Source organism: Hemitrygon akajei, chromosome 9 (assembly GCF_048418815.1).
Source record: "Hemitrygon akajei chromosome 9, sHemAka1.3, whole genome shotgun sequence".
NCBI classification, from domain to species: Eukaryota; Metazoa; Chordata; class Chondrichthyes; order Myliobatiformes; family Dasyatidae; genus Hemitrygon; species Hemitrygon akajei.
This window is the reverse complement of record NC_133132.1, coordinates 134960360-134973515: the sequence shown is the minus strand read 5'-3', so window position 1 is coordinate 134973515 and position 13156 is coordinate 134960360. Positions and strand designations below refer to the sequence as shown.

The 13156-nt window shown below is 37.9% G+C and overlaps 1 protein-coding gene across 1 annotated transcript in view; it reads left to right on the top strand.

The window, feature by feature from the left end:
• The window catches only part of LOC140732683 (cytosolic 5'-nucleotidase 1A-like), a 95430-nt gene that overhangs the window by 39773 nt on the left and 42501 nt on the right, over window positions 1-13156 (top strand). Inside the window, exon 6 of the mRNA XM_073055367.1 lies at window positions 10784-10816. Coding sequence (XP_072911468.1) covers window positions 10784-10816 — 33 coding nt within the window. The remainder of the gene's footprint in view (window positions 1-10783; window positions 10817-13156) is intronic.

The following is a 13156-nucleotide window of genomic DNA, read 5'->3' as shown; positions in this document are numbered from 1 at the left end:
GGGTTATATTTTGAATACACACAGTATTCTGGAATTTTTTTGAGGACTGGACAAGTACAAATGCCACTCCACTCTTTAAGGAGGGAGGGAGGTAAAAGAAAGGAAATTATAGTGTTAGGAAGATGTCTGTGTCTGTTATTAAGAGTGTTCGGGGTACTTTGAGGCACATGATAAGGGGAAATCTTGCCTGACAAATCTGCTGGAATTCTGCTGGAAAGTAACAGAGAGGATTAACAAAGATTGATTAAGAAGAGGAAGATTTATGAAAGTAAATTGGCAAAAAACATAAAAGCAGATAGTAAGAGTTTTTATAGTTACATAAAAAGAAAAAGGGTGGCTAAAGTAAATGTTGATCCCCTAGAAGATGAGACCGGGAAATTAATGGTAGGGGACATAGAGATGGCGGAAACGCTGAACAAATATTTTGTATCAGTTTTTACAGTAGAGGACACTCAAAATATCCCAACACTGGATAAACAGGGGGCTCTAGGGGGAGAGAAGCTAACTACGATTCAAATCACCAAGGAAATGGTACTTGATAAATTAATGGGACTGAAGGTGGATAAATCCCCTGGACCGGATGGCTTGCATCCTAGGGTCTTAAGGGAAGTGGCGGTTGGGATTGTGGATGCATTAGTGATAATTTTTCAAAACTCGCTGGACTCGGCAATGGTCCCGGCAGATTGGAAAAATGCTAATGTAACTCCTTTATTTAAAAAGGGCAATAGACAGAAGGCTGGGAATTATAGGCCAGTTAGCCTAACATCTGTGGTTGGCAAAATGTTGGAATCGATAATTAAGAAAACAGTAACAGGGCATTTGGATAAACATAGCTTAATAGGACAAAGTCAGCATGGCTTTACAAAAGGGAAGTCATGTTTGACAAATTTGTTGGAGTTCTTTGAGGACATAACATATAGGGTAGATAAAGGGGAACCAGTGGATGTGGTGTATTTGGACTTCCAAAAGGCATTTGACAAGGTGCCACACCAAAGATTATTACTTAAAGTAAAAAATCATGGGATTGGGGATAATATTCTGGCATGGGTGGAGGATTGGCTTTCTAACAGAAAACAGAGAGTTGGGATAAATGGTTTATTCTCAGACTGGCAGTTGGTGACTAGTGGTGTTCCACAGGGGTCAGTGTTGGGACCCCAACTCTTTACAATCTATATTAATGATTTGGAGAAAGGGACTAAGTGCAACGTATCAAAGTTTGCTGATGACACAAAGATGGGAGGGAGTGTAATGAGTGCGGAGGACATTGAAACCCTGCAGGGGGACATAGATAGGCTGAGTGATTGGGCAGACATTTGGCAGATGAAATATAATACTGACAAGTGTGAGGTCTTGCACTTTGGCAGGAAAAATAATAGAGCAAGTTATTATCTAAATGGAGAGAAACTGGAAAGTGCTTCTGTGCAAAGGGATCTGGGGGTCCTGGTGCAGGAAAAACAAAAAGTTAGTATGCAATTGCAGCAGGTGGTCAAGAAGGCCAATGGAATGCTGGCTTTTATTGCTAGGGGGATGGAGTATAAGAACAGGGAGGTCTTACTGCAGTTGTACCGGGTATTGGTGAGACCACACCTGGAGTACTGCGTGCAGTTCTGGTGTCCATATTTAAGAAAGGACATACTGGCTCTCAAGACAGTGCAGAGAAGGTTCACTAGGTTAATTCCGGGGATGGGTGGGTTGATGTATGATGAGAGGTTGAGTAGATTGGGACTCTATTCATTGGAGTTCTGAAGAATGAGAGGCGATCTTATTGAAACATATAAGATTGTGAAGGGGCTTGATCGGGTGGATGCGGGAGAATGTTCCCAATGATGGGTGAAACTAGGACTAGGGGGCATAATCTTAAAATAAGGGGATGCCGTTCCAGGACTGAGATGCGGAGAAATTTCTTCACTCAGAGGGTAGTGGGGCTGTGGAATTTACTGACCCAGAGAGCTGTGGAAGCTACTACACTCAATAAATTCAAAACGGAGATAGACATTTTCCTGGATAAAAATGGCATTAGGGGATACGGTGAGCGAGCAGGTAAGTGGACATGAGGCTAGGTTTAGATCAGCCATGTGATCTCCTGGACCAGTTTTCGATAGCCTGGATGGGTCGGAGAGGAATTTTCCAGATTTTTTCTCCTCAATTGGCAACTCGGTTTTTTTTCCCCGGGTGATCACATGGGTTTGGGCGGGATGAATAAGGTTGGCACTGTTGCCTTGTGGGATTCGGTGAAAACTAGAGTTAAGATTGGATCAGCCATGATCTTGTTGAATGGCGGAGCAGGCTTGAGGGGCCGATTGGCCTACTCCTGCTCCTATCCCTTATGTTCTTATGTATTTAGGATAGACAAAGAAGAGTGAATGGATATTGCTTACTTGGATTTTCAGAAGGCCTTTGATAAAGTGCTGCATATGAGAATGCTTAACAGGATAAGAGACAATGGCATTACTGGAAAGAATACCATAAAAGATTGGCTGACTGGCAGGAGGCAAAGAGTGGAAATAAAGGCAGACTTTTCTGGTTGACTGCCAGTGACTAGTGGTGTTCCGCAGGAGTCGGTATTGGGACTGCTTCTATTAATTATTTGGATGACAGATACTAAGAGAAATGGAGTGGCAGCTAATGCTGAAGAAGCAGGGAGTCTGCAGAAGGACTTAGATAGTGCAGGAGAACAAGCCGAGAAGTGGCAGATGAAATATAGTGTAGGGAGGTGTATTGTCATGCACTTTGTTGGAAAGAATAAATGTATGGGTCTACTTTCTAAGTGGGGAGAAAATTCAGATTTCAGACATGCAAAGGGGCATGGGAGTCCTTGTGCAGGATTCCCTAAATGTTAACTTGCAGATTGAGTCGGTGGTAAGGAAGGCAAAACCATTGTTGGCATTTATTTCAGGAGGATTCATGTATAAAAGCAAGGATGCAATCCTGATGCTTTTTAAGGCATTGGTCAGCCCAACGTGAAGTATTGTGAGTAGTTTTGGGCCCTTTATCTTAGAACGGATGTGTTGAAACTGGAGAGGGTGGATGGCTCTAGGCCTGTACCATCTAGAGTGTAGAAGAATGAAGGGAGACCTCATTGAAACATATCAAATATTGAAAGGCTTAGAGTGGATGTGGAGAGAATGATTCCTATAGTGGGGGAATCCAGGACAGATGCAACAGCTTCAGAATAAAGGGATGTCCCTAAAGAACAGAGATAGGGAGCAATTCCTTTAACCAGAGGGTGGTGATGCTGTGGAATTCATTGCTACAGAGAGCTGTGAAGGCTAACTCATTCGGTATATTTAAAGTGGAGGTTGATAGTTTTTTGTTTAGTAAGGGCATCAAACGTTACTGGAAAAAGGGGGTAAGATGGATAAAAAAAAATCAGCCGTGATGTAATGACACTGCAGAATTGAGGCCAAATGACCTAATTCTGCTTTTCTGTCTTATGGGCTTGTGCTCTTATGGTCTGATGACAAAATTCACCATTGCATTCAAATTCAAGTTTAATTGTCATTCAACCATACAGCCAAACAAAACAATGTTCCTCCAGGGCTAAGGTATAAAACACAGTACTAACAATCACATGCAGCACACTGCACATATAGCACATACAATTAAAGTTGACAGTAAAATTTATTATCAGAGTACATACATGTCACTACATACAAATCTGAGATTCTTTTTCCTCCGGGACTACTTAGCTAACCTATAGAACCATATAACCATATAACAATTACAGCACAGAAACAGGCCATCTCAGCCCTTCTAGTCCATGCCGAACATTTACTCTCACCTAATCCCACCTACCTGCACTCAGCCCATAACCCTCCATTCCTTTCCTGTCCATATACCTATACAATTTTTTTTTTAAATGACAAAATCGAACCTGCCTCTACCACTTCTTCTGGAAGCTCGTTCCACACAGCTACCACTCTCTGAGTAAAGAAGTTCCCCCTCGTGTTACCCCTAAACTTTTGTCCCTTAACTCTCAACTCATGTCCTCTTGTTTGAATCCCCCCTGCTCTCAATGGAAAAAGCCTATCCATGTCAACTCTATCTATCCCCCTCATAATTTTAAATATCTCTATCAAGTCCCCACTCAACCTTCTACGCTCCAAAGAATAAAGACCTAACTTGTTCAACTTTTCCCTGTAACTTAGGTGCTGAAACCCAGGTAACATTGTAGTAAATCTCCTCTGTACTCTGACATCTTTCCTATAATTCAGTGACCAGAACTGTACACAATACTCCAAATAACAATGACTGTAAACAGGATCAATGAACAACAAATCATGCTATTGTAAACAAATAGCAATAAATAATGAGAGCATGAAATAACAAGATAAAGAGTTCTTAAAGTGAGAGCATGGGTTGTGAGAAAACCAGGAGTAAGTGTAGTTATTCCCTGTTGTTTAAGAGCCTGATGGTTGAGGGGTAGTAACTCTTCTTGAACCTGGTGGTGCGAATCCTGAGGTACTTGTACCTTCTATCTAATGGTAGCAGCGAGAAAAGAGCATGGCCTGGGTGGTGATGATGGATGCTGCTTTTTATTCAACAATGTTTCATGTAGATATGCTGGGAGAGCTTTACCCATGATGTACTGGGCCAAATTCGCTACCTTTTGTACGATTTTCTGCATTGTTGTTCTCATACCAGGCTGTAATTCAGCCAGGCAGCTCCCTTTCCACCACACATCTCTAGAAGTTTGCCAAGACTCCTGAGGAAGTAGAGGTGCTGCCGTGCTTTCTTTGCAGTGATATTTATACGATGGGTCCAGGACAGATCCTCTGAGATAGTGACACCAAGGAATTAAAAGTTACTGACCCTCTCCACCTCTGATCCTCCGATGATTACTGGTTCATGGACCTCTAGTTTCCCTCTCCTAAGTCTACAATCAGTTCCTTGGTCTTATTGACATTGAGTGAGAGACTGTTGTTATTTCACCACTCAGCCAAGTTTTCAGTCTTCCTCCCGTATGCTGACTCATCACCACCTTTGATACAGCCCACTACAGTGATGTCATCAGCAAACTTGTATATGGTTTCGGAGCTGTACTTAGCCACACAGTATTGGGAGCAGGGAGCAGTGGTGCTCTTGTGTTGATGGAGATTGTCCACTGGTCAAGATGGTGCCAGTGAAATAATGATCCCTTAGGTGACATCTTCAGATAGTAAATCTATCCAAATATTTCACATTTTCTGTGCCTTCTGCTTGTTCTGTTTGTCTTGTTTTTTAAGCTGTCTCATTTGTAAGGACAAATTTTAATTTTAAGACTCATATCAAAATCTTTCTGATGAAGGATCTTGGCCTGAAATGTCAACTGTTTATTCCTCTCCGTATAGATGCTGCCTGACCTCCTGAGTTCTTCTAGCATTTTGTGTTTGTTGTTCTGGATTTCAAGCATCTGCAGGATCTCTTGTGTTTATGGCTTCTGTCATTATTGCTCAAACAGAGGGAACTTCAGACTTTCTTATGACCCATTCTTCCTCTGTCCAGAATCTCTGTGATCTACTAAAATATGATTGGTGCATGGAAGCAGGACTCATGCTGGGAAATGAATGCTCATATATTCAGAAAATGGACGTTTTGCTCCAAGGAATATTTAATTTCAATCTCATAAGATTGCTTTTAAAAATCCATTTGAGTTTCTACAATGCTACAATTCCACCACATTAAGTCATCGGGACTGAAGAAAAGTATATCGGACATTTACACCTTTGCATTTTAATTTGTCATAGAAGAAAGTTACTCAGGATTCTTCAGCATTGCACCAATATGTTGGGCACCAGAAATACAGTATCCTCTGAGAGATTGATGCTCAGAAATATCAAGCTGCTCTTCCTTTTCACTGAGGTTTGTTTATTGAGAAATAAATACCACTTTTATCTATCCTGAGTGATGTTCCAGCTTGCAGTTAAGGTCTACGAAATCAATAAAATTTATTTGTCATCATTTTGTTTTTGTTTTTTTTTACAAGTATTTGCTAATGTCAACCTTATCCTCCAAGCAGTTAAGGTATTTCATAGTAGTACATAATTTATTAGAATATTATTAAAAGCAAATTGCTCCACAAAAGCAAGAAAACTTCAGCACACAGATTTTGAATTAAGGCATAGAAGTTCATTCTAAAGAAAAAGGTTTTAAACTGTATTCTGAAATTTATTTTAAAAACACATAGTGTAAATTGTCTCATAACAGGAAGAGAAAAGCTCTAAAATCAATTTCTCTTACCAATTGAAAAGGACTAACAAGGTTATTAGATTGCAACTGCAGGCATGAAGTTACAGGCTGTTTGTCAAAGAATTACAAAAGAAGGCAGACTGTTCTCAGAGAAAGTCATTTCAGAGCATGGACTCACTTCCTCTTGATTTGACACTTTGTATATGTTGGATTTGATGGCATCGTTTAAAGAAGAAGCCAGTGAACAGGTCAGTCATAATTGATTAACCAGTTTAGTTTAAGGCCAATTTATTCCCATCTGCAACCCTTTAATATATTTAGATAGAAAATATTCTTTATTCCAATACTTGGAAAAAGAAAATTAAGATATAACTTGATATTCATGGATGACAGTGGTAAAGGAGATGTAATCTAATTAGAGCAATGCTAATAGCAATCTGTACTATTAACTGCATTTCAGTAAGTTATTAGTGGAAACAAAATCTCAATATGCATTGAAAATTTTAATACATTGTTCTTTCAGTTACTTTGCAATTTAACCATTTTTTCCCTGTATCTTTCAACAGTTGGAGGAGTATGAATTGCCCATCATATGTTTTCACAAGTGCATTGAACAGTCATCTTAAAGTGTTATAAACCATGACTTGCCTGGATAATATGGAGAATTCTACAGAACATCTTTATCTTCAGTTGAGGAAGAAGAAGGCAATCTTAATAATTCCATAGGCAATGAAATTTGGAACAAGAATATGAAAAGTTCATGACTAGTCACTCTAAAGTCCAAGAAAGAAAATAAGATGAAGACAGCAAAGTTCATCTCCAGTATTAGTAAAAAAAAAGTGATCCAGTTTTAGTGGTTAGATTCCACAAAACCATAAACATATTCCAAGTCTTGGCTCAAAACGTTGACTGTTTACTTTTTTCCATTGATGCTACCTGATCTGCTGAGTTCTTCCAGCAATTTGTGTGTATTGCTTTGGACTTCAAGCATCTGCAGATTTACCTGTATTTGTGAATGTCTTCCATTTACCAAAAAGATCCTCTACAAATTTGGTGGAGGAAGTATATATAAACCTTCCATACAATTCCAAAGTGGAAGGGTGTGGGAGGGTAAATTTGGATTTTTGCAAGAATTCCTGTTGAACTTTCATTTCTTCTATTGTTAAAAAGTTCTCATAGCAGCTGGATTTTTTCCCATGCTATTCAAGCCAATATCTAGCTCCAAGAAGAAACATGCAAGGTGATTACGTACTAGCAAAAAAATGTTTTGCAATAAAACATATTTTTGGTCCTTCTTGAAATAAAAAATAATCCCTCCTGGAATAGTTAGGTAGTGCACATTGCACAGTGTATTCAAAAGTACTACTCTGCAATTGTTTCTACTATGGTAAAAGTATCACTTATTGGAATGGAGGCTGAAAATCTATATGCCAGCATAAGAGAAGTTAACTCTACCTTACTTACACTAGCAATGTAGGCCTTGGTAGATCTCAGTGCCTGGAACTACATATCTATTGGTAATTAACATTCTGAACAGTATTGTATGTCTATGCATACCTAATGCTATACTCCTGACGAAGGGTCTCGGCCCGAAACATCGACAGCGCTTCTCCCTATAGATGCTGCCTAGCCTACTGTGTTCTACCAGCATTTTGTGTGTGTTGTTGTTTGAATTTCCAGCATCTGCAGATTTCCTCATGTTTGCTATACTCTTTGTTCTTTGGTTGTGTATTATTTTTAATCTTGATGTGGTAATGTTCTTATATTCCTGAGAATACAGATTTGGCATAGAACAACAGAAAAGTTTGCTCCAAACTTGCATTTTTATCATTTGCATGTCCTTTACAAGAAATTAGATTATATTTGTAAAACTAATGTCATCTGTGGAAACAGAGATACTGATTTATAAAACAAATTAGTATATTTAAACTTAGGGCGACTAGTTTTCTGATTACAATATCCTCGGGATTTAACAGTTTAACCAACTCTGGCAAGCCAGTGTACATGTCTTCTCTGTTGGCTGTTGCACCACAGGTTAATATAAAACTAATTAAGAAACACAAGTTCATGTAAGTGAATCACGATAATGAAAATCAATGAATGAAATGAATGTCTTTCTGTTTATATGTAAATATACTAAGCACACGGTGCTAGCAGGCTGCAAAACTCCAGTGTAATTCACATCAATGAAATCTCTAATGTTTTGGTTCAGATATTCTACAATTTAAAAAAAAAACATCCATGGAGTTCTCTGTTGCTAATGGATACAATTAACTTTAATAATTTACATGTTCACAACATAAGCAAAGTAATTTTTATTGGAAGCAATAAAGTTAATGCTGGGTATTGCCACTTGAAGTCATGTGTAATGTTAATTCACTCAATTTAACAATTTCTTCTGATCCTATACTCACAGCCTCTTAAAATGACAATTTATACTGTGCTCTGGGAATATTGTCCAAATACCTAACCTTGTTTTCTGGAGAGTTTTGCAAACAAGCCAGAGAAGAGATTTCAACATGTCACCCTCAAATATTGAGTAACTTAATATTCATTCACTTTCTCATCTCTATCATTTAACTTTTTCTCAAGTTTCTTAACTGATAGAATTTTTTGGCTTGAGCTAAATATATTTCTAGAAAGAAGCAAGGTATTTTTTGAAGAATGACAGCAGATAGTGTAGGGAAGTCAGTGAAGTCAAGATGTATTGGACACTAAACAAGTCTCAAAGCTGTGCTACTTTTTGTGTTATGACTTACACCCAAATATAGGCTTTGATCATAAATCCTCTTCCTTTCCTCTCCCTGGCTTGCTACACTGTTGTCCTTTCAATATGCCCTTGAATATACTGCATAAGCTTGAAGTACAGCTTTCAGTTCTGATCACTTCAATATAGCAAGTGTGTGGAAACTTTAGAGAGGGTGCAAAGTAGATTTGTCAGGGTGCTTACTGGATTAGAGAGCATGCCTTATGAGAAAAAAAGTTGAGTGAACTAGCTTTGGACCGAAGGAAGAGGAGAGGTGACTTGACAGAGGTTTATAAGATTATAAGCGGCATAGATAGGGTAAATAGACAGTGTATTTTCTCCCATGGTGACCAATACCAGAGGATATTATTTGTGTTAGTGAAGGAAAGCTTAGGAGAGATGTCAGAGATATGGTTTTTACACAGTGAGTGGTATGTATCGGGAATGCACTGCTGGAATTGGCGATAGAGTCTGATACAATAGGGACATATAAGAGACTCATAGAAAGGCACATAGATGTAAGAAAAATGGAGAGTTATGGGCTGGGTGGGGGTAAGTGTTAGAGTGATCATGGGCAAGGTTTATATAGATCAGCACAACATTGTGGTGTGGCACGTGGCCAAATGGTTAAGGCGTTGGACTAGTGATCTGAAGGTCATTAGTTCGAGCTTCGGCCGAGCCTGCATGTTGTGTCCTTGAGCAAATCACTTAACCACAAATTGCACCAGTCCACCCAGCTGAAAATGGGTACCAGCAAAATGCTGGGGGTTGCTACTCTGTTTTATACACTGGCGTCCTATCTGGGGGTGGGGGGGAAGTCTCGTACTCTCAGTCGCTTCACGCCACGGAAACCAATGATGAGCCTATAAGGCTCGGGACAGACTTTAACTTTAACTAACAACATTGTGGATGGAAGGGCCTGTACTATACAGTTCCATCTTCTTGCAGATGGAAGCAGTTTCTTGACACCTACACTATAAACATAATATAATCGATATCAATACTAAACCTATTCTTAGACTCTTCCCCTCTGAAGAGAATGAACACAACATTCCTTTTCTGTCCACACAGTTGTTGTTTCCCATTCTTGGTACCTATCCACAAAAAGCATCTCCTCCAAAGCCTTGACCTTCCTGCATTGCTCATTCATTTTTCTATTATTTCTCAATCATTACTTAAATATGTGTGTTAGTTAATGGTTTTGGTAGTATGTGATTGTCGATGTCATTGATGCACAATTGTCAGTTCAGTGTAAAGTGATCTTAAGAGTGAGGAAGAAAACCCTGTCTAATGTTGCTCACTGCATTAAGTGTCATGCTATACTGCTTTAAAATATCTGTACAACAATAAGAAGCTACTTAAGTCAACTTTCTACAAAACATTGTCGGGATGGACATGATATTAAACAAATAAATTCAAACTGAAAATTTAAAAGATATTGCAGAGAACTGATTACAAGTTAACTATTCCAGACTCTGTGATTTGTAGACAGGTTGGAGTATTTCATTATGGAGTTTCAAAACTGCAATACAATTACAACAATAAAAAGGAAAGAATTCATATTGGGTGAGTCCTGATGAAGGACATTTCGACTGAAACATCAACTGTATAGATGCTGAGTTCCTCCAGCATTTTGTGTGTGTTGCTCAAGATTTCTATTATCTACAGAATCTATTGTGTTTATCATTTTGGGTGATCAGGCAGTAAGAAAATTATGGGTGAAATTTAAGGTAATGCAAGTAATGTCTCTGTCAGGAATTGATTTCCTGACAAAGGTATTCTGGTGAGAGACGTGTGCAAATGTGGAGATCAGCAAAACATGCTGCAGAAATAATGTGGTTATAACATGAGATTTTTATTTTTCCATAGACAGGAAGAAGTGGGACCCCTGAAGTAGCAAAGGTAAAAACTTTTCATAAAATATTTGAGTCAGGTTTCATTATACAGTGAATTAAACAGTACAGTAGAACTATTGAACAATTCATGTTAACAATTTTATTGGAAAGGAACATTTTGCATTTAATCAGTGCAATAAATTTGACTTTGCTGTTTGATTTGAGTTAGTACAAGGAGAATGACAGTTCAATTTCATTAAGTGAAGTTTGAAGGAATGAATAATGAATTGACAGTGGTAAACTGTTGTGAACTGTTACAGGTAAACCTATAGTCAACAGTTGGAAATGTTTACATATGTATTTGATACAATACAAAGCACTCCATATCCCAAGTCAAAAATTCTATTTGTGTAAATAAACAATCTTAGTCAACAAAATCAAACAAGATAGCATCAGAAGAAAAAATGATTCACTCAAATGTCAGGGAAATTGAATTTGTTTAGTCTGGAGCAACTGAAGAAAAAGACTGAATGAGTAAAGAGATATAATTAATTGCAAGGAGTACCAAAGTCAGCAGTAAATGCCTTTTGAAACATAATAAAATAACATATTTTAAGGGAACAGGTGCACCTTTACAGACAGGTGTGAGTATGACTACAGTGCAGATTAAATAAATGACTAACATGTTATTTGTTACAATTAGATTGTTTTGAAGGTCTTATATTTTTTTCTCTGCCATCAAATTTCTGAATGGACAAAGAACCCATGTAAACTATCTCACTATTTGTTTTATTTTTCTCTCTTTTTGCACTACTTCTTTACTTTAAAATTTAATATATATTTATTATTGTAATTTATAAATTTTTTATTATGTATTGCAATTCACTGCTGTCACAAAACAACAATTTTCATGGGATATGTTAGTGATATTAATAGTAATTCTGATTCTGAAATCATAAGCCCTTAAGGGATCTTATAAATAAATCAAGAAGTCAAACTTAGTAAGGATTTAATATAATTAAAAAAGACAACTGATGTGATGAACAGGATTGCATATGGCAAATTTAATCCATTGTAGATCCAAAATTCAGTAGTTTCTCAATGATAAAAGACTGGGAACTGTGGAAGCAAAAAGTTTATTTTGTATACAAATTCAGCTGTTATTTATATTTTACACTGTAAAACCTGCTAGAGTGCTTCAAAGAAACTTGTGAAGCAAAATTTGATACCATGTATGTATCAAGAAAGAGAACAAAAACTTCTGCCAGATGCTTATACAACTATCTTAAAAGATGAATGTAAGTAAAAGGAATTTTAAAAAAGCTAGTGGAATGTTAGCCCCAACCTCAAGGCATCTGAAATACAAATAGGAAGGAATTATGCTTAAATTGTAAGCTTTGGTTAAATCACCGTCTGTAACATTGTGTTCAAATTTATGTACTCACATTAGAAAGACTTTGGTGTAGCACAATGATTCCAGCACTTAAATAACTATTGTAAATTTTATGAATTTAGCTTGCATTTCTCTGAGTTCAGATGCTTGAGAGGTAATGCCATAAGTAGCAACTGCATCTTGTTAAAGGAAAAAAAGAAAACTATAGCTGACTTGTTTCCAAATGGATAAAAAAGATTTAACAAAATAGACAAACAAAAGTTATTTGTTCCAGTGAAGGAATTCAGAATGAGATGGTCAATATTAACATTATTCCTAAGCTATTTATAGTGAAATTACAGATCATTTCCTGTAGAAATCATGGTGTATAAATCCAAAACACTTCCTACAATAAAGCTTGTGAATACTGCATAACTTTTACTTTTAAAAATGCACTTATATTTTTGAATGTGGGTGTCAAGAGACAAAGAGTGAATTGCAATATGTATAAGGAGTGAATAAATTACCATAACAGGGAATAAATGAATGCTACTAACAATTAATGAATAAATGAAGAGATCAATGGATCAAAAGCAGGTAAATGGAATTAAGAGGTAGATCATCAGATTGCTGGGAATTTGGAAACTGATAGAAATTTGCCATCTGATATATTTGCATTCTGTAGCGATGTACTACATACAGAGCTAGAGACAATGACATGCAGTCGGTAAGTCGTTTTGAGACTAGTTTATTCAAACTTCGCGGCACTGGCATTTAATCCCTCGCGCCAGCCCTCTCCGGGCGGAAATGACGTCAGAGGTGTATTACCAAAGTCTCTCCCCCACGCACTGGCTATTTGTGAGCCGGTTCGCCTGCGCAGAAAGTGGGTTGCCACATAACCCCCCCCCCCAGAACCGGCGATACACCCCCCCCAATGTCCACAGTCTGGATCAGCCTCTGTTTGAGAGGTCTGCCTCTGCGCCGCGGTGCCTGAACCTCGACCGGCTGCGCCAAGTCCACATGGGCTGGTTTGTC